This window comes from Entelurus aequoreus, linkage group LG07, assembly GCF_033978785.1.
Source record: "Entelurus aequoreus isolate RoL-2023_Sb linkage group LG07, RoL_Eaeq_v1.1, whole genome shotgun sequence".
In the NCBI taxonomy this organism is placed as follows: domain Eukaryota; kingdom Metazoa; phylum Chordata; class Actinopteri; order Syngnathiformes; family Syngnathidae; genus Entelurus; species Entelurus aequoreus.
The window spans coordinates 10993096-11016488 of NC_084737.1; the positions used below are offsets into that span (position 1 = coordinate 10993096).

The 23393-nt window shown below is 38.4% G+C and overlaps 1 protein-coding gene across 2 annotated transcripts in view; it reads right to left on the bottom strand.

Moving 5' to 3' along the window:
- The window catches only part of LOC133653368 (formin-H), an 82208-nt gene that overhangs the window by 54566 nt on the left and 4249 nt on the right, over positions 1-23393 (bottom strand). Inside the window, exons 2-8 of one of the 2 annotated variants that reach the window (XM_062052560.1) lie at positions 22256-22375; positions 22104-22178; positions 18999-19172; positions 18756-18913; positions 17104-17307; positions 16600-17020; positions 16349-16514 (exon numbers count right to left, since the gene is read on the bottom strand). In XM_062052560.1, the coding sequence (XP_061908544.1) occupies positions 16349-16514; positions 16600-17020; positions 17104-17307; positions 18756-18913; positions 18999-19172; positions 22104-22178; positions 22256-22375 (1318 nt within the window). Of the gene's footprint in view, positions 1-16348; positions 16515-16599; positions 17021-17103; positions 17308-18755; positions 18914-18998; positions 19173-22103; positions 22182-22255; positions 22376-23393 lie in introns of both variants that reach the window. The other variant, XM_062052559.1, reaches the window with a different exon arrangement.

Consider the following 23393-nt stretch of genomic DNA (forward strand, 5'->3'; position numbering starts at 1 on the left):
TTGTTAGAATATATAACAAATTGGACCAAGCTATATTTCTAACAAAGACAAATCATTATTTCTTCTAGATTTTCCAGAACAAAATTTTTAAAAGAAATTCAAAAGACTTTGAAATAAGATTTAAATTTGATTCTACAGATTTTCTAGATTTGCCAGAATAATTTTTTTGAATTTTAATCATAATGAGTTTGAAGAAATATTTCACAAATATTCTTCGTCGGAAAAACAAAAGCTAAAATGAAGAATTAAATTAAAATGTATTTATTAATCTTTACAATAAAAAAAATAAATTTACTTGAACATTGATTTAAATTGTCAGGAAAGAAGAGGAAGGAATTTAAAAGGTAAAAAGGTATATGTGTTTAAAAATCCTAAAATCATTTTTAAGGTTGTATTTTTTCTCTAAAATTGTCTTTCTGAAAGTTATAAGAAGCAAAGTCAAAAAATTAATGAGTTTATTTAAACAAGTGAAGACCAAGTCTTTAAAATATTTTCTTGGATTTTCAAATTCTATTTGAGTTTTGTCTCTCTTAAAATTAAAAATGTCGGGCAAAGCGAGACCAGCTTGCTAGTAAATAAATACAATTTAAAAAATAGAGGCAGCTCACTGGTAAGTGCTGCTATTTGAGCTATTTTCAGAACAGGCCGGCGGGCTACTCATCTGGTCCTTACGGGCTACCTGGTGCCCGCGGGCACCGCGTTGGTGACCCCTGCATTAAACAATGTAACAAGGTTTTCCAAAATAAATCAACTGAAGTTATGGGAAAAAAATGCCAACATGGCACTGCCATATTTATTATTGAAGTCACAAAGTGCATTATTTTTTTTAACATGCCTCAAAACAGCAGCTTGGAATTTGGGACATGCTCTCCCTGAGAGAGCATGAGGAGGTTGAGGTGGGGGGCGGTGGGGGGGGGGGGGGGTGTATATTGTAGCGTCCCGGAAGAGTTAGTGCTGCAAGGGGTTCTGGGTATTTGTCCTGTTGTGTTTATGTTGTGTTACGGTGCGGATGTTCTCCCGAAATGTGTTTGTCATTCTTGTTCGGTGTGGGTTCACAGTGTGGCGCATATTTGTAACAGTGTTAAAGTTTGTTCAGAAAATTCAAGTTTTTTATCATTTTTTAAAAAATGCCCTCTTTTCCCGGAATTCTCAAATTTCCATGAAATTCCCATTGAAAAGAATGGGACATTCTTCAAACTTCCACCATTTCCACATTTTTCAACCGATTCAAACCATTCTACCTTCAACACATTCCAACATCCTGGAAATGTTAACTTTTTTTTTTTTCCAAGTTAAAAAAAATGCCAGGATTTTCCAGAAATCCTGGTTTTGCACAGCCCTATTTCCACCCTTTTTTCTGGCGACTGCTCCTTCCACATTTTTCAACGCATTTCAACCGTTCCACCGTCAAAACATTCCTCTTAATCTGGACAAAATTCCAACATCAAATCATTTAGAAAATTCTATTTTTTTTACCATTTTCCAATAAATTCCCGCTTTTCCCGAAATTCCCAAATTTTTTGAAAATTCCCTTTGAAAATGTTTTTTTTACACCAAAATTCATTCTTCTTCTTTTTCTTCCGATTTTGGCGCACTCTACCTTCCACATTTTTCATCCAAATTCCCAGAATTCCAGGTTTTCCGGGACATTTTTCCCATTCAGAATGAATGGGCCATTTTTCAAACTTCCACCATTTCCACATTTTTCTACCGATTCCAACCATTCCACCTTCAACATATTCCACTCATTCTGGACATTGAAACTATAATTTTTCCAAGTTCAAAAAAATTCCAGGAATTCACAGACTTCCCGTTTTGTGAAACCCTTTTTTTTTACCCTTTTTTCTGTCGACGTCTCCTTCCACATTTTTCAACCCACTTCAACCGTTCTACCGTCAAATAATTTATCTTCATCAAAAATTCCAGAAATTCCAGGAATTCCGTAATACTATTTCTCAATTAAAAATGTTAGTACTTCTACATTTCTCGACCGTTTTGAAAAATTCCACATTTTTCATCCAAATTCCAGGTTTTCCGGGACATTTTTCCATTCAGAATGAATGGGCCATTTATCAAACTTCCATCATTTACACATTTTTCAACCGATTCCAACCATTCCATCTTCAACATTCTCCACTCATCCTGGACATTCAAACCATCATTTTTCCAAGTTCAAAAAAATTGGATGCATTAAACAATGTAACAAGGTTTTCCAAAATAAATCAACTCAAGTTATGGAAAAAAGTGCCAATATTGCCATATTTATTATTGAAGTCACAAAGTGCATTATTTTTTTTAACATGCCTCAAAACAGCAGCTTGGAATTTGGGACATGCTCTCCCCGAGAGAGCATGAGGAGGTTGAGGTGGGCGGGGTAGGGGCTAGCGAGGGGTGTATATTGTCGCGTCCCCGAAGAGTTAGTGCTGCAAGGGGTTCTGGGTATTTGTCCTGTTGTGTTTATGTTGTGTTACGGTGCGGATGTTCTCCCGAAATGTGTTTGTCATTCTTGTTTGGTGTGGGTTCACAGTGTGGCGCATATTTGTAACAGTGTTAAAGTTGTTTATACGGCTACCCTCAGTGTGACCTGTATGGCTGTTGACCAAGTATGCCTTGCATTCACTTGTGTGTGTGAAAAGCTGTAGATATTATGTGACTGGGCCGGCACGCAAAGGCAGTGCCTTTAAGGTTTATTGGCGCTCTGTACTTCTCCCTACGTCCGTGTACACAGCGGCGTTATAAAAAGTCATAAATTAAACTTTTTGAAACCGATACCGATAATTTCTGATATTACATTTTGAAGCATTTATCGGCATCTCTAATTTTCGTACATTTGTTTTGTGTTACACTAAATTGCACCGCGTGACAATCGATGACCTCGTTTGTGCCGTAACATTCTTCGTGTGCGACAACACATATGTCTTTCTCTGTTTTGTGTATTCTAAATCGTAAACAAACGCTAGCAAACGGCAGCTAACAATGCAGGTAACGGGGATTCAATCTTTAACCCTTGTGTAATGTTCATATTGTTGTTACTCAGCCAGCGTTTGTGGCTCTGGTGGACCCGTTGCATTTTGTGGCTTTTAATGCCTCACAATCAAACACTTTTATGTTAAAATACCCAATAAACATCTGTTCCCGACTGTGGCAACACATCTAAGACTAAATGAAATGGTTGCATACTTGCAAATGAGACTTAGAAGGGTAAGAAGACAACACCTGGACAGAAAAGTGATCATTAACACTGTTCAATTTAGATTTTTAATATTAAACAAATTCATATTTACAACCACATGAACACACGCAAATAAAATACAAATCGATACCGTTGAGCACCGGTATCGATTCCCATGCAACGGGAGTTGGTGCTGTATCGGTTCAAATGTGAAAGGCCACAGTTTGACTTTCTAAGTATGTTTTTTTTCAATGCAGGAAAAAAAAAAAGGCAAACCCAGAAAATCGAGTTCAATCCGACACGTTTCTTGAATGTGTTTAAAAAAAACAACAACTTTATTTCGAAAACTCACTTTGATTTCTCAAAAGCACACCTTTTCCTTCCAGGTGAGAGGTGAGAGTGTTAATAATAACCACCTCATTTGTTGAAGAGCGCTCAGAGGTGTACTTTTAATTGGCAAGTGGCGCCGCTGTCGAGGGAATGAGATATTCAGACCCAGTCAGAAATGGCGCTCCGATTGGGTCATTTTTATTTTATTTTTTTTTCATTTTTTAGAAAAACAAATAATTTTCATTCTATTCATGCGCCCTTCAACAACACCAGCAGTTACCTGGCGGCGCTTTTCACAAACAGCCACCTGCTGTTGACGTATTTAGAGGTAGTATAATAGGTCATAAAAACACTGCAATTGAAAACTTTCACTGACACAAAAGCTAGTTAATACCTGTCATCACAGCATATCATAGCAACACCACTGCAGATACCATGCATGAACATATAAGATGTACATATAGCTTTCTACACCAATATTCATCTATTTATTCAACTTCTTCTTCTTCTTCTTCTCCAGATTTTGGCGCGCTCTACCTTCCACTTTTTTCACCCGATTCAAACCGTTCCAACTTCAAACTGTTCAGCCTATTCGGGAGTCGCGGAATTTCCCTTAAGAAATTCCCCAAATTCCCAGAATTCCAGGTTTTCCGGGACATTTTTCCCATTTAAAATAATATTGGCCATTTTTCAAACTTCCACAATTTTCAACCGATTCAAACCATTCCACCTTCAACACATTCCAACATCCTGGAAACATAAACTATTTATTTTTCCAAGTTAAAAAAAATTCCAGGATTTTCCAGAATTCCTGGTTTTCCAAAGACCTATTTCCACCCTTTTTTCTGGCGACTGCTCCTTCCACATTTTTCAACGCATTTCAACCGTTCTCCCGTCAAAGTATTCCTCTTAATCAGGAGAAAATACAAAGTTGTTTCTTAAACTAGAAAAATTCCCGGTTTTCCCGGAATTACAGGAAATCCGTAATACCATTTCTCAATTCAACATGTTACTACTTCAACCGATTTGAAAAAATTCCAACACCAACTCATTCAGACTGTTCAAGTTTTTTACCATTTTCTAAAAAATTCTCACTTTTCCCGAAATTCCCTAACTTTTGGGAAATTCCCATTGAAAATGGTTTTGTAAACCAAAATTCATTATTATTATTATTCTTCTCCCGATTTTGGCGCACTCCACCTTCCACATTTTTCATCCAAATTCCCAGAATTCCTCCAATTTTACCATTTTCTAAAAAAAATTCCCTCTTTTACCCAAATTCCCATATTTCCATGAAATTCCCATTGAAAAGAATGGGACATTCTTCAAACTTCCACCATTTCCACATTTTTTAACCGATTCAAATCATTCCACCTCCATGTAAAAAAAAAATTCCAGGATTTTCCAGAATTCCTGGTTTTCCAAAGCCCTATTTCCACCTTTTTTTTCTGGCGACTGCTCCTTCCACATTTTTCAACGCATTTCAACCGTTTTACTGTCAAATTATTTTTCTTATTCCGGACAAAAAAACAAGTTGTTTTTTAAACTAGAAAAATTCCCGGTTTTCCCGGAATTCCAGGAAATCCGTAATACCATTTCTCAATTCAACATGTTACTACTTCAACCGATTTGAAAAAATTCCAACACCAACTCATTCAGACTGTTCAAGTTTTTTACCATTTTCTAAAAAATTCCCGAAATTCCCTAATTTTTGGGAAATTCCCATTGAAAATGGTTTTGTAAACCAAAATTCATTATTATTATTATTATTCTCCCGATTTTGGCGCACTCAACCTTCCACATTTTTCATCCAAATTCCCAGTATTCCTCCAATTTTACCATTTTCTAAAAAAATTCCCTCTTATTCCCAAATTTCCATGAAATTCCCATTGAAAAGAATGGGACATTCTTCAAATTTCCACCATTTCCAAATTTTTCAACCGATTCAAATCATTCCACCTCCAAGTAAAAAAAAATTCCAGAATTTTTCAGAATTCCTGGTTTTCCAAAGCCCTATTTCCACCCTTTTTTCTGGCGACTGCTCCTTCCACATTTTTCAACGCATTTCAACCGTTTTACTGTCAAATTATTTTTCCTATTCAGGACAAAAAAACAAGTTGTTTTTTAAACTAGAAAAATTCCCGGTTTTCCCGGGATTCCAGGAAATCCGTAATACCATTTCTCAATTCAACATGTTACTACTTCAACCGATTTGAAAAAATTCCAACACCAACTCATTCAGACTGTTCAAGTTTTTTACCATTTTCTAAAAAATTCTCACTTTTCCCGAAATTCCCTAATTTTTGGGAAATTCCCATTGAAATTGGTTTTGTAAACCAAAATTCATTATTATTATTATTATTCTCCCGATTTTGGCGCACTCAACATTCCACATTTTTCATCCAAATTCCCAGAATTCCTCCAATTTTACCATTTTCTAAAAAAATTCCCTCTTTTCCCCAAATTCCCAAATTTCCATGAAATTCCCATTGAAAAGAATGGGACATTCTTCAAACTTCCACCATTTCCACATTTTTTAACCGATTCAAATCATTCCACCTCCATGTAAAAAAAAAAATTCCAGGATTTTCCAGAATTCCTGGTTTTCCAAAGCCCTATTTCCACCCTTTTTTCTGGCGACTGCTCCTTCCACATTTTTCAACGCATTTCAACCGTTTTACTGTCAAATTATTTTTCCTATTCAGGACAAAAAAACAAGTTGTTTTTTAAACTAGAAAAATTCCCGGTTTTCCCGGGATTCCAGGAAATCCGTAATACCATTTCTCAATTCAACATGTTACTACTTCAACCGATTTGAAAAAATTCCAACACCAACTCATTCAGACTGTTCAAGTTTTTTACCATTTTCTAAAAAATTCTCACTTTTCCCGAAATTCCCTCATTTTTGGGAAATTCCCATTGAAAATGGTTTTGTAAACCAAAATTCATTATTATTATTATTATTATTCTCCCGATTTCGGCGCACTCAACCTTCCACATTTTTCATCCAAATTCCCAGAATTCCTCCAATTTTACCATTTTCTAAAAAAAATTCCCTCTTTTCCCCAAATTCCCAAATTTCCATGAAACTCCCATTGAAAAGAATGGGACATTCTTCAAACTTCCACCATTTCCACATTTTTCAACCGATTCAAATCATTCCACATCCAAGTAAAAAAAAATTCCAGGATTTTTCAGAATTCCTGGTTTTCCAAAGCCCTATTTCCACCCTTTTTTCTGGCGACTGCTCCTTCCACATTTTTCAACGCATTTCAACCGTTTTACTGTCAAATTATTTTTCCTATTCAGGACAAAAAAACAAGTTGTTTTTTAAACTAGAAAAATTCCCGGTTTTCCCGGGATTCCAGGAAATCCGTAATACCATTTCTCAATTCAACATGTTACTACTTCAACCGATTTGAAAAAATTCCAACACCAACTCATTCAGACTGTTCAAGTTTTTTACCATTTTCTAAAAAATTCTCACTTTTCCCGAAATTCCCTAATTTTTGGGAAATTCCCATTGAAAATGGTTTTGTAAACCAAAATTCATTATTATTATTATTATTCTCCCGATTTTGGCGCACTCAACATTCCACATTTTTCATCCAAATTCCCAGAATTCCTCCAATTTTACCATTTTCTAAAAAAATTCCCTCTTTTCCCCAAATTCCCAAATTTCCATGAAATTCCCATTGAAAAGAATGGGACATTCTTCAAACTTCCACCATTTCCACATTTTTCAACCGATTCAAATCATTCCAACTCCAAGTAAAAAAAAAATTCCAGGATTTTTCAGAATTCCTGGTTTTCCAAAGACCTATTTCCACCCTTTTTTCTGGCGACTGCTCCTTCCACGTTTTTCAACGCATTTCAACCGTTCTCCCGTCAAAGTATTCCTCTTAATCAGGACAAAAAACAAAGTTGTTTCTTAAACTAGAAAAATTCCCGGTTTTCCCGGAATTCCAGGAAATCCGTAATACCATTTCTCAATTCAACATGTTACCACTTCAACCGATTTGAAAAAATTCCAACACCAACTCATTCAGACTATTCAAGTTTTTTACCATTTTCTAAAAAATTCTCACTTTTCCCGAAATTCCCTAATTTTTGGGAAATTCCCATTGAAAATGGTTTTGTAAACCAAAATTCATTATTATTATTATTATTCTCCCGACCTTCCACATTTTTCATCCAAATTCCCAGAATTCCTCCAATTTTACCATTTTCTAAAAAAATTCCCTCTTTTCTCCAAATTCCCAAATTTCCATGAAATTCCCATTGAAAAGAATGGGACATTCTTCAAACTTCCACCATTTCCACATTTTTCAACCGATTCAAATCATTCCACCTCTAAGTTAAAAAAAAATTCCAGGATTTTCCAGAATTCCTGGTTTTCCAAAGCCCTATTTCAACCCTTTTTTCTGGCGACTGCTCTTTACACATTTTTCAATGCATTTCAACCGTTCCACTGTCAAAACATTTCTCTTAATCAGGACAAAATTCCAACATCAACTCATTCGGGGGCGGTATAGCTCGGTTGGTAGAGTGGCCGTGCCAGCAACTTGAGGGTTCCAGGTTCGATCCCCGCTTCCGCCATCCTAGTCCCTGCCGTTGTGTCCTTGGGCAAGACACTTTACCCACCTGCTCCCAGTGCCACCCACACTGGTTTGAATGTAACTTAGATATTGGGTTTCACTATGTAAAGCGCTTTGAGTCACTAGAGAAAAAGCGCTATATAAATATAATTCACTTCACTTCACTTCATTCAGAAAATTCTAGTTTTTTTTACCATTTTCCAAAAAATTCCCGCTTTTCCCAAAATTCCCTAATTTTGGGGAAATTCCCATTGAAAATGGTTTTCTAAACCAAAATTCATTATTATTATTGTTCTTCTCACGATTTTGGCGCGCTCGACTTTCCACATGTTTCATCCAAATTCCCAGAATTCCAGGTTTTCCGGTACATTTTTCCCATTCAGAATGAATGGGACATTTTTCAAACTTCCACCATTTACACATTTTTCAACCGATTCCAACAATTCCATGTTCAACATATTCTACTCATTCTGGATATTACAACTATAATTGTTCCAAGTTCAAAAAATTCCAGGAATTCACAGACTTGCCGTTTTTTCAAACCCTTTTTTTTTACCCTTTTTTTTACCCTTTTTTCTGTCTACGACTCCTTCTACATTTTTCAACCCACTTCAACCGTTCTACTGTCAAATAATTTTTCTTCATCAGGACAAAAAACAAAGTTGTTTTTTGAACTGGAAAAATTCCAGAAATTCCAGGAATTCCGTAATACTATTTCTCAATTAAAAATGTTACTACTTCAACATTTCTCGACCGTTTTGAAAAATTCCAACATCAACTAATTTTAAAAAATGCAAGTTTTTTTTACCATTTTCAAAAAAATTCCCTTTTTTCCCGGAATTCCCAAATTTCCATGAAATTCCCTTTGAAAATAATGGGACATTCTTCAAACTTCCACCATTTCCAAATTTTTCAACCGATTCAAACCATTCCACCTTCAACACATTTCAACATCCTGGAAACGTAAACTATTTATTTTTCCAAGTGAACAAAAATTCCAGGATTTTCCAGAATTCCTGGTTTTCCAAAGCACTATTTCCACCGTTTTTTCTGGCGACTGCTCCTTCCACATTTTTCAACGCATTTCAACCGTTCTACCGTCAAAGTATTCCTCTTAATCAGGACAAAAAACAAAGTTGTTTTTTAAACTAGAAAAATTCCCGGTTTTCCCGAAACTCAGGAAATCCGTAATACCATTTCTAAATTCAACATGTTACTACTTCAACATTTGAAAAAATTCCAACACCAACTCATTCAGACTATTCAAGTTTTTTACCATTTTCCAAAAAATTCCAGCTTTTCCCAAAATTCCCTAATTTTTTAGAAAATTCCCATTGAAAATGGTTTTCTAAACCAATATTCATTATTAATATTCTTCTTCTCCCGATTTTAGCGCGCTCTACCTTCCACATGTTTCATCCAAATTCCCAGAATTCCAGGGTTTCCGGCACATTTTTCCTATTCAGAATGAATGCCAACCATTCCATCTTCAACATATTCTACTCATTCTGGATATTACAACTGTAATTGTTCCAAGTTCAAAAAATTCCAGGAATTCATAGACTTCCCGTTTTTTCAAACCCTTTTTTTTTACCTTTTTTCTGTCGACGACTCCTTCCACATTTTTCAACCCGCTTCAACCGTTCTACTGTCAAATAATTCCTCTTCATCAGGACAAAAAACAAAATTGTTTTTTGAACTGGAAAAATTCCAGAAATTCCAGGAATTCCGTAATACTATTTCTCATTTAAAAATGTTACTACTTCAACATTTCTCGACCGTTTTGAAAACTTCCAACATCAACTCATTCAAAAAATTCTAGTTTTTTTTACCATTTTCAAAAAAATGCCCTCTTTTCCCGGAATTCCCAAATTTCAATGAAATTCCCATTGAAAAGAATGAGACATTCTTCAAACTTCCACCATTTCCACATTTTTCAACCGATTCAAATCATTCCATCTTCAACACATTCCAACATCATGGAAATTTAAACTATTTATTTTTCCAAGTTAAAAAAAATTCCAGGATTTCCCAGATTTCCTGGTTTTCCAAAGCCCTATTCCCACCCTTTTTTCTGGCGACTGCTCCTTCCACATTTTTCAACACATTTCAACCGTTCCACCGTCAAAACATTCCTTTTGATCAGGACAAAATTCCAACATCAACTCATTCAGAAAATTCAAGTTTTTTACCATTTTCCAAAAAATTCCCGTTTTTCCCGAAATTCCCAAATTTTTGGGAAATTCCCATTGAAAATGGTTTTCTACACCAAAATTCATTCTTCTTATTCTTCTTCTCCCGATTTTGGCGTGCCCTATCTTCCACATTTTTCATCCAAATTCCCAGAATTCCAGGTTTTCCGGGACATTTTTCCCATTCAGAATGGATGGGCCATTTTTCAAACTTTCACCATTTACACATTTTTCAACCGATTCAAACCATTCCACCTTCAACATTCTCCACGCATCCTGGACATTTAAACTCTCATTTTTTCCAAGTTAAAAAAAATTCCAGGAATTCACAGAATTCCCGTTTTTTTAAACCCTTTTTTCACCCTTTTTTCTATTGACGACCCCTTCCACATTTTTCAACCCACTTCAACCGTTCCACCGTCAAATAATTCCTCTTCATCAGGACAAAAAACTAAGTTGTTTTTTGAACTGGAAAAATTCCAGGAATTCCGTAATACCATTTCTCAATTAAAAATGTTACTACTTCAACATTTCTCGACCGTTTTGAAAAATTCCAACATCAACTCATTCAGAAAATTTAAATTTTTTTCACCATTTTCTAAAAAAAATCCCTCTTTTCCCGGATATCCCAAATCTCCATGAAATTCCCATTGAAAAGAATGGTACATTCTTCAAAGTTCCACAACTCCCACGTTTTTCATCGGATTCAAACTGTTACAACTTCAAAATATTCAGCCTGTTTGGGAATTGTGTGCTCTACTTCAACAATTATTCTTTTTTTAAATTCCAGGATTTCAGCTCAACTTCAGCATTCACACGCAATTCCAGAAATTCCAGGAATTCCATAATACTATTTCTCATTTAAAAATGTCACTACTTCAACATTTCTCGACTGTTTTGAAAAATTCCAACATCAACTCATTCAGAATTTTTTTTTTTTTTACCATTTTCTAAAAAAAATTCCCTCTTTTCCCGGAATTCCCAAATTTCCATGAAATTCCCATTGAAAAGAATGGTACATTCTTCAAAGTTCCACAACTCCCACGTTTTTCATCTGATTCAAACTGTTCCAACTTCAAAATATTCAGCCTGTTTGGGAATTGTGTGCTCTACTTCAACAATTATTATTTTTTTAAATTCCAGGATTTCAGCTCAACTTCAGCATTCACACGCAATTCCAGAAATTCCAGGAATTCCATAATACTATTTCTCATTTAAAAATGTCACTACTTCAACATTTCTCGACTGTTTTGAAAAATTCCAACATCAACTCATTCAGAATTTTTTTTTTTTTTACCATTTTCTAAAAAAAATTCCCTCTTTTCCCGGAATTCCCAAATTTCCATGAAATTCCCATTGAAAAGAATGGTACATTCTTCAAAGTTCCACAACTCCCACGTTTTTCATCTGATTCAAACTGTTCCAACTTCAAAATATTCAGCCTGTTTGGGAATTGTGTGCTCTACTTCAACAATTATTATTTTTTTAAATTCCAGGATTTCAGCTCAACTTCAGCATTCACACGCAATTCCAGAAATTCCAGGAATTCCATAATACTATTTCTCATTTAAAAATGTTACTACTTTAACATTTCTCGACTGTTTTGAAAAATTCCAACATCAACTCATTCAGAATTTTTATTTTTTTTTACCATTTTCTAAAAAAAATTCCCTCTTTTCCCAGAATTCCCAAATTTCCATGAAATTCCCATTGAAAAGAATGGTACATTCTTCAAAGTTCCGCAACTCCCACATTTTTCATCGGATTCAAACTGTTCCAACTTCACAATATTCAGCCTGTTTGGGAATTGTGCGCTCTACTTCATTGATTTTAAAAAAAAAAAAATTCCAGGATTTCAGTTCAACTTCAGCATTGGAGGATTCGCACGTAATTTCTTCAGGAATTGCCTCATCTAGTTTCATGGTAAAGTCTAATTTTAGGAAAAGTTCAAGTTAAAGTCCCAACGATAGTCACACACACACACTAGGTGTGCTGAAATTACCCTCTGCATTTGACCCATCCCCATGTTCACCCCCCTGGGAGGTGAGAAGAGCAGTGAGCAGCAGCGGTGGCCACGCCCGGGAATCATTTTGGCGATTTAACCCCCAATTCCAACCCTTGATGCTGAGTGCCAAGCAGGGAGGCAATGGGTCCCATTTTTATAGTCTTTAAATGCTATATTTCCAGTGATCGAGGTAGTTTAAATTCATATATTTTATATTTTGTTCATTAAATATGCAGCCAGACCAATGAGCAGGAAATGACTATTATTTTATCGCGCAATTTGGAATGGCTCCTAAGTTGTTCAGCATTCACCGACTTTGTCAGAGAGAAGCTCAGAATCCCGAGTTATTCTCCGTCACACGGGCAAATCACGACTGCCCGCACATCCTGTATCCATATTTCATAAACGTGTGCTCTCCTCTTCTGTTGTCCTTCCGCACGTTCACACTGATTCCATTCAGCAGGCCGCCCACCGCCGCGTGGACGACGTGTGTGAGGCCTCGCTTGTAGTACGTCAGTTCAACAACTCTTAAGGACAAAGGCTTGTGAAGAAGAGCAGGGGGGGAACAAGTAACAAGTCCCACTTCTTTTGCAGGCGACGCCACAGTGCGCCCTGCAGGCCAAATTGAGGAATAACATATTTTGCTTTGAAAAGGTCATTATTTTTAAATAAGCTCTTTAGTTCAAACGCTGCTTTTATAAAAACTACATCTTTGTGGTGCTGCCCTCTGTTGGTCGCAAGAGTCTGTGCAGTTTTACTACAATTGTTTGTGGATTGATTGATTGAGACTTTTATTAGTAGATTGCCCAGTACAGTACATATTCCGTACAATTGACCACTAAATGCTAACACCCGAATAAGTTTTTCAACTTGTTTAAGTCGGGGTTCATGTTAATCAATTCATGGTACAAATATATACTATCAGCATAATACAGTCATCACACAAGTTAATCATCAGAGTATATACATTGAATTATTTACAGTTGCTATCAGCATATTTCAGTCATCAAGGATTCATCAAACTTGAGAATCTTCAACAAATGTTAACATGTTTAACTTTAAGTGACAACTATTTCATCTTTGAATACAACTTATGTACAATTAACAAAGTGTCAAGATGTGGTTTTCGCTTACTGCGGGGTCGTTCTCCCAGGAAGGCAAACGGACGACTCCGGACAGGACTTGCAGGTAGGAACATGATTTAATTTTGAAGAAACAATCAACGAGGTACAAAACAGAAGACAAGCGTGCCTATGGCACGCGAAAGCTGGGGCAAAAACTTAGGACATGAAACTATAAACATGAACCTCACGAAACTGGGGCATGAAACAAACACGAAACTGTGGCATGAAACAACTAGCATTAACTATGGCATAGAACAAACACGAAAATGTGGCATGAAACCAATACGAAACTGTGGCATGAAACAACTAGCATTAACTATGGCATGAAACAAACACGAAACTGTGGCATGAAACAACTAGCATTAACTATGGCATAGAACAAACACGAAAATGTGCCATGAAACAAACACGAAACTGTGGCATCAAACAACTAGCATTAACTATGGCATAGAACAAACACAAAACTGTGGCATGAAACCAATATGAAACTGTGGCATGAAACAACTAGCATTAACTATGGCATAGAACAAACACGAAACTGTGGCATGAAACCAATACGAAACTGTGGCATGAAAAAACTAGCATTAACTATGGCATAGAACAAACACAAAACTGTAGCATGAAACCAATACGAAACTGTGGCATGAAACCAATACCAAATTGTGGCATGAAAAAACTAGCATTAACTATGGCATAGAACAAACACGAAACTGTAGCATGAAACCAATACGAAACTGTGGCATGAAAAAACTAGCATTAACTATGGCATAGAACAAACACAAAACTGTGGCATGAAACCAACACGAAAATGTGGCATGAAACAACTAGCATTAACTATGGCATAGAACAAACACGAAACTGTGGCATGAAACTAATACGAAACTATGGCATGAAACAACTAGCATTAACTATGGCATAGAACAAACACGAAAGTGTGGCATGAAACCAATACGAAACTATGGCATGAAACAACTAGCATTAACTATGGCATAGAACAAACACGAAACTGTGGCATGAAACAACGAGCATTAACTATGGCATGGAACAAATACGAAACTGTGGCATGAAACCAATACGAAACTGTGGCATGAAAAAACTAGCATTAACTATGGCATAGAACAAACACGAAAGTGTGGCATGAAACCAATACGAAACTATGGCATGAAACAACTAGCATTAACTATGGCATAGAACAAACACAAAACTGTGGCATGAAACCAATATGAAACTGTGGCATGAAACAACTAGCATTAACTATGGCATAGAACAAACACGAAACTGTGGCATGAAACAACTAGCATTAACTATGGCATAGAACAAACACGAAACTGTGGCATGAAACCCATACGAAACTGTGCCATGAAAAAACTAGCATTAACTATGGAATAGAACAAACACGAAACTGTGGCATGAAACCAATACGAAACTGTGGCATGAAAAAACTAGCATTAACTATGGCATAGAACAAACATGAAACTGTGGCATGAAACCCATACGAAACTGTGGCATGAAACAACTAGCATTAACTATGGCATAGAACAAACACGAAACTGTGGCATGAAACAACGAGCATTAACTATGGCATAGAACAAACCCGAAACTGTGGCATGAAACCAATACGAAGCTGTGGCATGAAACAACTAAGACTTACGTAGTCCAGGCATGGGGGCAAACAACTAATGACGCCAGGACGACTGACTGGCCAAGGCAGGCTTAAATAGTCCTCTGATTAGCAGCAGGCGCGCGTCCCGAACACCAGAGGCAGGTGAAAATCATAAGTAGCCATGGTAACTAAAACAAACTCAGGTGTCAAACAGGAACTAAAAGAGTCCAAAACTAACAGAACATAACAAAAACATGATCCGGACCACGGATCATGACACAAAGATCAGAGGGAATTTAGCATTCTCTGAGGAGCTTAGCTGTACGTGTTCTTACTAGGGTTGTACGATATACCGGTACTAGTATAGTATCGCGGTTCTAATGAATCAAAAAGTGTACTATACTCTGTTTGAAAAGTACCGGTTCTCAACCAATTGACCTAACGTATATATATTTTTTGTGACAATCAAACACAGGTTAGACTCAAACAAGGCTAATAATGTATGTGGTTTTGTATTAATCAGAAACAACTTAGTCCTTAACTACGTACTTTTGTTTTGATTGACGTTGATGACCGACTTTTCTGTCTTGCCTCTGGTGAGGCCGGTCGCATTTTTTCCGCTCCTTTCTTCTCCCTGCTTGCTCTCTTTGTTTTGTCCTGTCTACACTTTTTTGAAGCCTCTTTCTTTGCGCTGTCCTCCAAATAAAACATCCTACCGAGGACTCCTCAATGATGGACGCTTTTGACCTCCCTCCCTCCTCAACGACACCCGGAGTCGAACTTTTGCTTGCATGCAGAACGGCCCCAGGCCTATGGACACTACATCAACACACCCAAGACAATGGGCATATACACACACACACCCTCCACCGCCACCCCACACCTTCACTACTGCTTGATTCCCCTTCGGGGTGATGGACAGCTGGCAGCGCTTTATAGCAGCAGTCGACCTCCAGGGCCCCAACTCACCTCCCTCTGTTGCGAGTGGTCGTGATTATATGCAACATGTTTATGTGTGCATGGAATGGAGGTTTTTTCCCACTCCTTAGGAGCCCAGTCTAGATTGCATTTTTTTACTCATCTTCTTCCCCAGCGTTTTACCCAGCCTTGTGGCGACCCATCAGCGTTCCTGTTCTGTAACCCTGTACACTGTTTGTTTGTCTAATCTTGAACGGGTTTGTGCTGAAAACAAAGTTTTGTTGTACTTGTGCAATTATAATAAAGTCCTATCCTGTCCAAACAAACCTATCACACATATTTCATGAACAAACCTAATTCCACCAGGCTGCCAACATTTTATATCGTTCAAAAAGTCGTTACTCACTGAAGTTGTGTGCAATCTTCTGGTTGAGCATAATGTGTTGTTGCACGTTGCTGGGCTCCGGTACTTCAAAGGACCCCGGGTTCTTAACAGCAAACTGTTGGTACAAGCGTGCCGTGTCCACTTCAATCCTCTGGTTACTCTGTTTCCCCCAGAAGGATTTAGCAATCTGCAGAGAAACAAAGTAACAAAAATATGCATTCCAAGGTCTGGGATGGATTAGATTTGACTTTTAAAATGATGAGATGTAGTACCTTCTTGGGGCCGACCGTGTCCCAGTGGAAGGGTTTGGTGCGGATCTTTCTCGGGCCAATCTTGAACTTGAGGGGTAAAGGCGGAGGAGGCGGTATTCTAATGGGGGACGGAACTGCTTCACTTAGCATGGGTGTTTCATTGGGAGGAGGCTCTGGGAAGGCTCTGGAAGGTGGGACGGCAGCCGGGTCAAGGGTGGTCTGCGTCAAAAAGGCTGGGGGGTTCAGGTCTTCTTCCAAATCGGAACCATTGTCATCCTCTTCTGCGTCTTCCGCTATGCTAAGATGTCGCAGGCTCTCGCCAACCCCGAACATGGACCTCCTTTTCCAGTCGGAACACAGCCTGTCGATGGCCTTGACCCAAGCGTCCCGCTCCGACTGCACACCACCGGGAAGTGGCGGGCTTGATGGAGGCACTCTGAAACTGCAACAATCCAGTCAAGCATTACCATTAATCAATCAATCGACCCAAGGCTTTCATTGACCGACTTAATGGTTTTCACTCACTGGTATTGGTTTTTGCGCGTGACAAGTGTGAAGGTGTCCGCGCTGTGAGGCTTCTTGACGCCGGTGTCGCCATCCGACAGATGGATCACAGTTTTTATGTGCGACCGAGACGTCTCCTCGCCATCGGCGGTGGCAACAGTGGATCCGCCTCGTCGACTGAAAGGCTCCAATGTTAGCTGGCCGCGGTGCAGCTGCACCTCGTATCTGGAACATCAAATTTTTTGTTGTCAATCTATTCTCAAATAATATATGTGCCGTAGCTTGAAACAAAATGTCGTTTTTTTATATTGTACAAACTAGGGTTGTATGGTATACCGGTACTAGTATAGTATCGCGGTACTAATGAATCAAAAACGGTACTATACTCTGTTTGGAAAGTACTGGTTCCTGGGCATGACATTGCTGGTTTTACGAGTAGAGGAGCATGTTCGGCAGCGCAAAATCACGGAGTACTTACAAGCAGACACAGTGTGTAGACAGAAAAGGGAGAATGGATGCATTTTGGTCTAAAAACTAAAGATAAAGGTGAAGTTATAACACTGAAACGCTCTCAGGAAGTATTTACACCTGACATCCACTGTAATGATGCCAAGTACAATAGCGTATCTAGTCAATACTATGATTACATCGATATTTTTTATTGTCACAAAATCTTTTTTCCTTTTTTAAAAAAAAATTTATATTATGTTTATAAACTCAGAATACGTCCCTGGACACATGAAATTTGTGGTATCATCCAAAACTAATGTAAAGTATCCAAACAGAAGAATAAGTGATTATTACATTTTAACAGAAGTGTAGATAGAACATGTAAAAACAGAAAATATGCAGATATTAACACTAAATGAACAAGTAGATTAATAATAAAATTTTACAGTTTGTCCTTTATAACGTCAAAATAATAGAATGATAAATGACACAATATGTTACTGCATACGTCAGCAGACTAATTATGAACCTCTGTTTGTTTACCTACTAATAAAAAACTAGTTGTCTAGTATGTTCACTATTTTATTCAAGGACAACATTGCAATAATAAACATATGTTTCATGTATACTAAGATTTTTTGTTAAAATAAAGCCAATATTGCCATTTTTTGTGGTCCCCTTTATTTAAAAAAAATATCGAAAGTTATCGAAATACATTTTGGTACCAAAATATTGGTATCGGGACAACCCTAGTGCAAGGTGCGTGTTTTACAAAACTCAAAAGAACATTGGCAAACAGCATCCTCAGGGACTCATCCCACCCAGGTCACCACTGGCTTGAACTCTTTCCCTCAGGGAGGCGCTATAAAACCATCAAAGCAAGGACAAATAGACTGAAAAACAGTTTCTATCCTAGAGCTGTTATTGCCCTAAACTTTGCACTTACCTGAACATTCACCACTTTATTAATGTGCTTAACTCTGATAGAGATCTACTGTGCAGTATGTTTTTAAAATGTTTTATCATGTTTTTAAAATTATTATTGTTCGTTGTCTTAAGAGTATTTTATGTAGGTTGTTTTAAAAGCACTGAGCTGGATTGTTGTTCAATTTTGTTGTTTCCATGCAATGACAATAAAGGTATTCTGATTCTGATTAACAGCTGTGGCTTTAGCAAAATAAAGAGAATTTGAGTTGTAAAATAAGCCATTGGTGTGTTCGTACTTGACCCATCGGAATGACGCCAGTCCTCCTCTGTGCAACAGGAGGACGCCTTCACGTAAGCTCTGAGACGCTTCAGGCTGCTGGGCCGTCCCTACACTGCCCCCTTCAGGATGACTGTAGATGTTCCCGTAAATGATCTGGTTGACGAGCTGCATGATCTGCGGCGACACACCCAAAGACAGACAGCAGTTGGGTCAACACATGTACAAAGTGTATTCAGCCGCCTGTGTCGAGGTTGAAGACCTTGTGCTTGTCGTGGACTGAGGTGGCCTCCAGCTCGTAGTCGTGGTGCCCTTTAAAGGAAACCGAGAACCTGGCACCGATCCCGTCGTCGCAGCTGTTGACCAGGGCGAAGGGAAGTTGTCGCTTGACGATGCCTTTCTCGATGGTGCACAGCGTTTTGCTGGCGACGTCAAACTAGATAGTTGAGATGGAGTTAAAGCAGATAGCAACATGCTAAGAAATTGTGTTAGCATCACGTTTGTCCTTGCTACGTCAGCATGCTACGGTTTCACTGAGCCTCGTTAGCACTAAAAAGATAACACTGATTGTGGAGGTTGCCCTCCAGGGGGTTCTTCGGACCACCAAACACCGACATGAGAGCCCGGATCAGGGTTACAATACAGTTTTATTTTGTAATAGTTCAGCGGGTTGCTTTCCAGCAATTGTCTTTTCCGTCCGTGGTTGTCACGCTCTCGCTCTCACTCCAGCTCCCCTCCAGCTCCAACAACTTCTCTCCTCCCGGCTGCTGCTTATACAGGGCAGATGAGAAGGCCCACCTGGGCCATCTACGCACCTGCCGCTGTCTTCGAGGCCGGTCCTGGCAAAACCCGTTCCGCTGCAGGCCCGCAGGCCATGCCCCCCTCCACACTGATATAATTGGAAAACATTTGGATCATGTTTTATGTTTAAGTGCCATTGTTGTTCACTTTTGGCGGTCTTTTCTCACTGGCACTCATCCCCTTTCTTCTCCCTTATCTCTCCTGCTTGCTTCTTTGTCTCGTCTTAACTTTTTTGTTGCCTCTTTTTCCACTGCTCTCCAAATCTACACGGTGGAACTATTTAACTGGCCTCAACGAAATTGACAAGATCTTGGGTCTGGGGGAACCTGCTTGTCGTGACGGGAGCGGTTGTTGCTGGACACACGACGGACTCTTGGGAGAAGAAGGAGTGCCACGTGCCTGGCGACCCTTTCAGTCGAGGACGTGAAGATATCTACCTATTCGGAATTATGACAACAGGACATCTGCTGATTGGAGTAAGCGCTGCTCTGGTTTTTTGACAAATTGGAAGTTGCTGGCAGACTTCAAAGTACATCAAAGCTGCCACAAATGATTGGAGGATGCGGTAAGAACTGTGGACACTCTTGTGATTTGGATCACATCGGACTGTCTGCCCCGTAGGATTTTCAGGATCAATCATAGACAAATATGCGCCACTCTGTGAACCCACACCAAACAAGAATGACGAACACATTTCGGGAGAACATCCGCACTGTAACACAACATAATCACAACAGAACAAATACCCAGAATCCCTTGCATCCCTAACTCTTCCAGGCTACAATATACACCCCCGCTACCCCCACCCCCAATCCAACGCCCTTGACGCAAATCCCATAGGGGTGATGGACGGATGGGCGGCGCCTGAGAGCTGCAGCCCCGCCACCATGGCCCCCCACTCCCTCCCATCTGTTGCTAGATATCTCGAGATGTACGTTGTAATATGTATATGTGCTTTGCTATGGAGGGTTTTTTTTCCCACTCCAGACTGGGCCCCCTTAGGAGCCCAGTCTAGAAAAGCAAATTTTATGTTCACTTGCATACAAAACATTCTAACTTGAATTGTTTCCCTGGCTTGGAGACTCTCCCGAAGGACAGTGCGGCGAAGACACAACAAACTCCCTTCTCGTCTCTCATGGACACACACCTGTTGTTGTTGTTGACTTTGGACTGACTATCGGCTGCACAACATCAAGGCCGCGGAACAGAGACACACTGCAGGCTTACACACACACATGCATCCACAAAAAATACACGCCACACACACATACCCCACCCCCAATCCAACGCCATTGACGCAAATCCCATAGGGGTGATGGACGGATGGACGGCGCCTGAGAGCTGCAGCCTGCCACCATGGCCCCCCACTCCCTCCCCTCTGTTGCTAGATATCTCGAGATGCTTAGGAGCCCAGTCTAGATTGTATTTTTTTTCACTCATCCTTCCCCAGTGTTGACCTTTTTCCCATCTTTTACAGGGCGCCTTGTGGCGACCCATCAGCGTTCCTGTTCTGTAACCCTGTACACCAGACCTGGGCATTCTGCGGCCAGAATGCCCAGGTTAAAATTAAAAATTAAAAACAACCGATACCGATAATAAAAAAAAACGATACCGATAATTTCCGATATTACATTTTAAAGCATTTATCGGGCGATATTATCGGCCGGACGATATTATCGGACATCTCTAGTGTGCTTATTTTACGGTCATTTATTATTAATGTTAATTTATTGATATTAAATCATGGAATTCTGTTACTAGAGAAAGTTACAGGAATGCACACTTCATCCTATGCTTACATTTCATTGTGCAACATGAGGATGTTTAAGGGGAACTAAATGTGATCTCTGAAAGGGGTACAAATGATTTCCAAAGCAGTGCTTTTGGTATAAAGTTAAGTTAGGTTAAATTAAAGTATTATTATTATTATTATTATTATTATTATTATTATTATTTATCTTACGGTATATATCAAAAATAATATTGAGCAAAATTTAATTGAAATATTGTCGATGTGGCCCTCCAGCAGTGCTCGGGTTGCTTATACGGCCCCTGGTAAAAATTAATTGCCCACCCCTGCTGTACACTGTTTGTTTGTCTAATCTTGAACGGGTTTGTGCTGAAAACAAAGTTTTGTTGTACTTGTGCAGTGACAATAAAGACCTACCTACCTACCTACTACCTACCTACCTACATGTCAGTCATTACTAGCTGGTACCCCAATTTAAGAGTTTTTGGAGATAAGAACTGTCCCTCGGCCAATTGTTGTGCTTTAAGTTGCAAACAAATAATTCGAGTTACAAGCATCCCTCAGTTAGTTGGCGCCCAAACCGTTCAGTCTTACTCGCTACAGCATTAACTTATAGCTAGAGATCGACATGGCTGTGTTTTTCAACCATGGGAAGGAAGAAAGTGAGTGGGTATGGCAACAGTGCTGGGAAGATAAATTAGAATATATTTGTTGAATTTAAAAAAATAACAGCGCAAGTTTTTACACCCCTGCCCTAAAACATTTCATCAGTTTTGCTGTGTGTGAGGAGTGTTGCTTTGGTTCTCATATGCTCACCTGAAGAACTCTCTTCTTCCACCTGTAGCGTCCGTGCTTGTGCACGCTGAAGTTGTACTGAGAGGGCAGCTGCTCCTGCTTCCGCAGACCCAACAAAGCCACATCACACTCTTACATATAGCCAGCACATGCAAACGGGATGTTCTTCTTACCTGGTCGGCACCACTCTGCAAGTGCTCTCGGTCCTCCCTGGCCTGCTTCAGAGCGTCGTCGATGGACAGCTCTCCTTTCTTCACCTTGTTCATGATGCTCAGCTGCATCTCGTTGCTCAGCTGAAATCACAACCCTCCGCTCCGTCACGGTGAAGACGAATATCCAAGAACGGGTTGAAGTTGCTTTGCTTTGTTTCTTTGAACGCTAAAAGATCTACCGGAGTTTTTCATTTTTCCAATTGTTTTAAATCACAAAAAAATCTAATAACTACTGTATGTACACAGCAAATAATCTAATAACTACTGTATGTACACAAGAAATAATCTAATAACTACTGTATGTACACAGCCAATAATCTAATAACTACTGTATGTACACAAGAAATAATCTAATAACTATTGTTTGTACACAACAAATAATCTAATAACTACTGTATGTACACAAGAAATAATCTAATAACTACTGTATGTACACTGCAAATAATCTAATAACTACTGTTTGTACACAGCAAATAATCTAATAACTACTGTATGTACACTGCAAATAATCTAATAACTACTGTATGTACGCAAGAAATAATCTAATAACTATTGTTTGTACACAACAAATAATCTTATAACTACTGTATGTACACAACAGATGAAATAATAACTACTGTATGTACACAACAAATAATCTAATAACTACTGTACATACACATCAAATAATCAAATAACTACTGTATGTACACAACAAATAATCTTATAACTACTGTATGTATACAACAAATAATAACTACTGTATGTACACAACAAATAATTTACTAACTTCTGTATGTACACAACAAATAATAATTACTATAAGTACACAGAAAATAACTACTGTATGTACACAACAAATAATAACTACTGTATGTACACAACAAATAATAACTACTGTATGTACATAACAAAGACACCAATAACGACTGTATGTACAAAACAAATAGACTTTAACGACTGTATGTACACAACAAATTAACTAATAACTACTGTATGTACACAACAAATAATTTACTAACCTCTGTATGTATACAACAAATAATCTAATAACTATGGTATGTACACAACAAATTAACTAACAACTACTATATGTATACAATAAATAATCTAATAACTA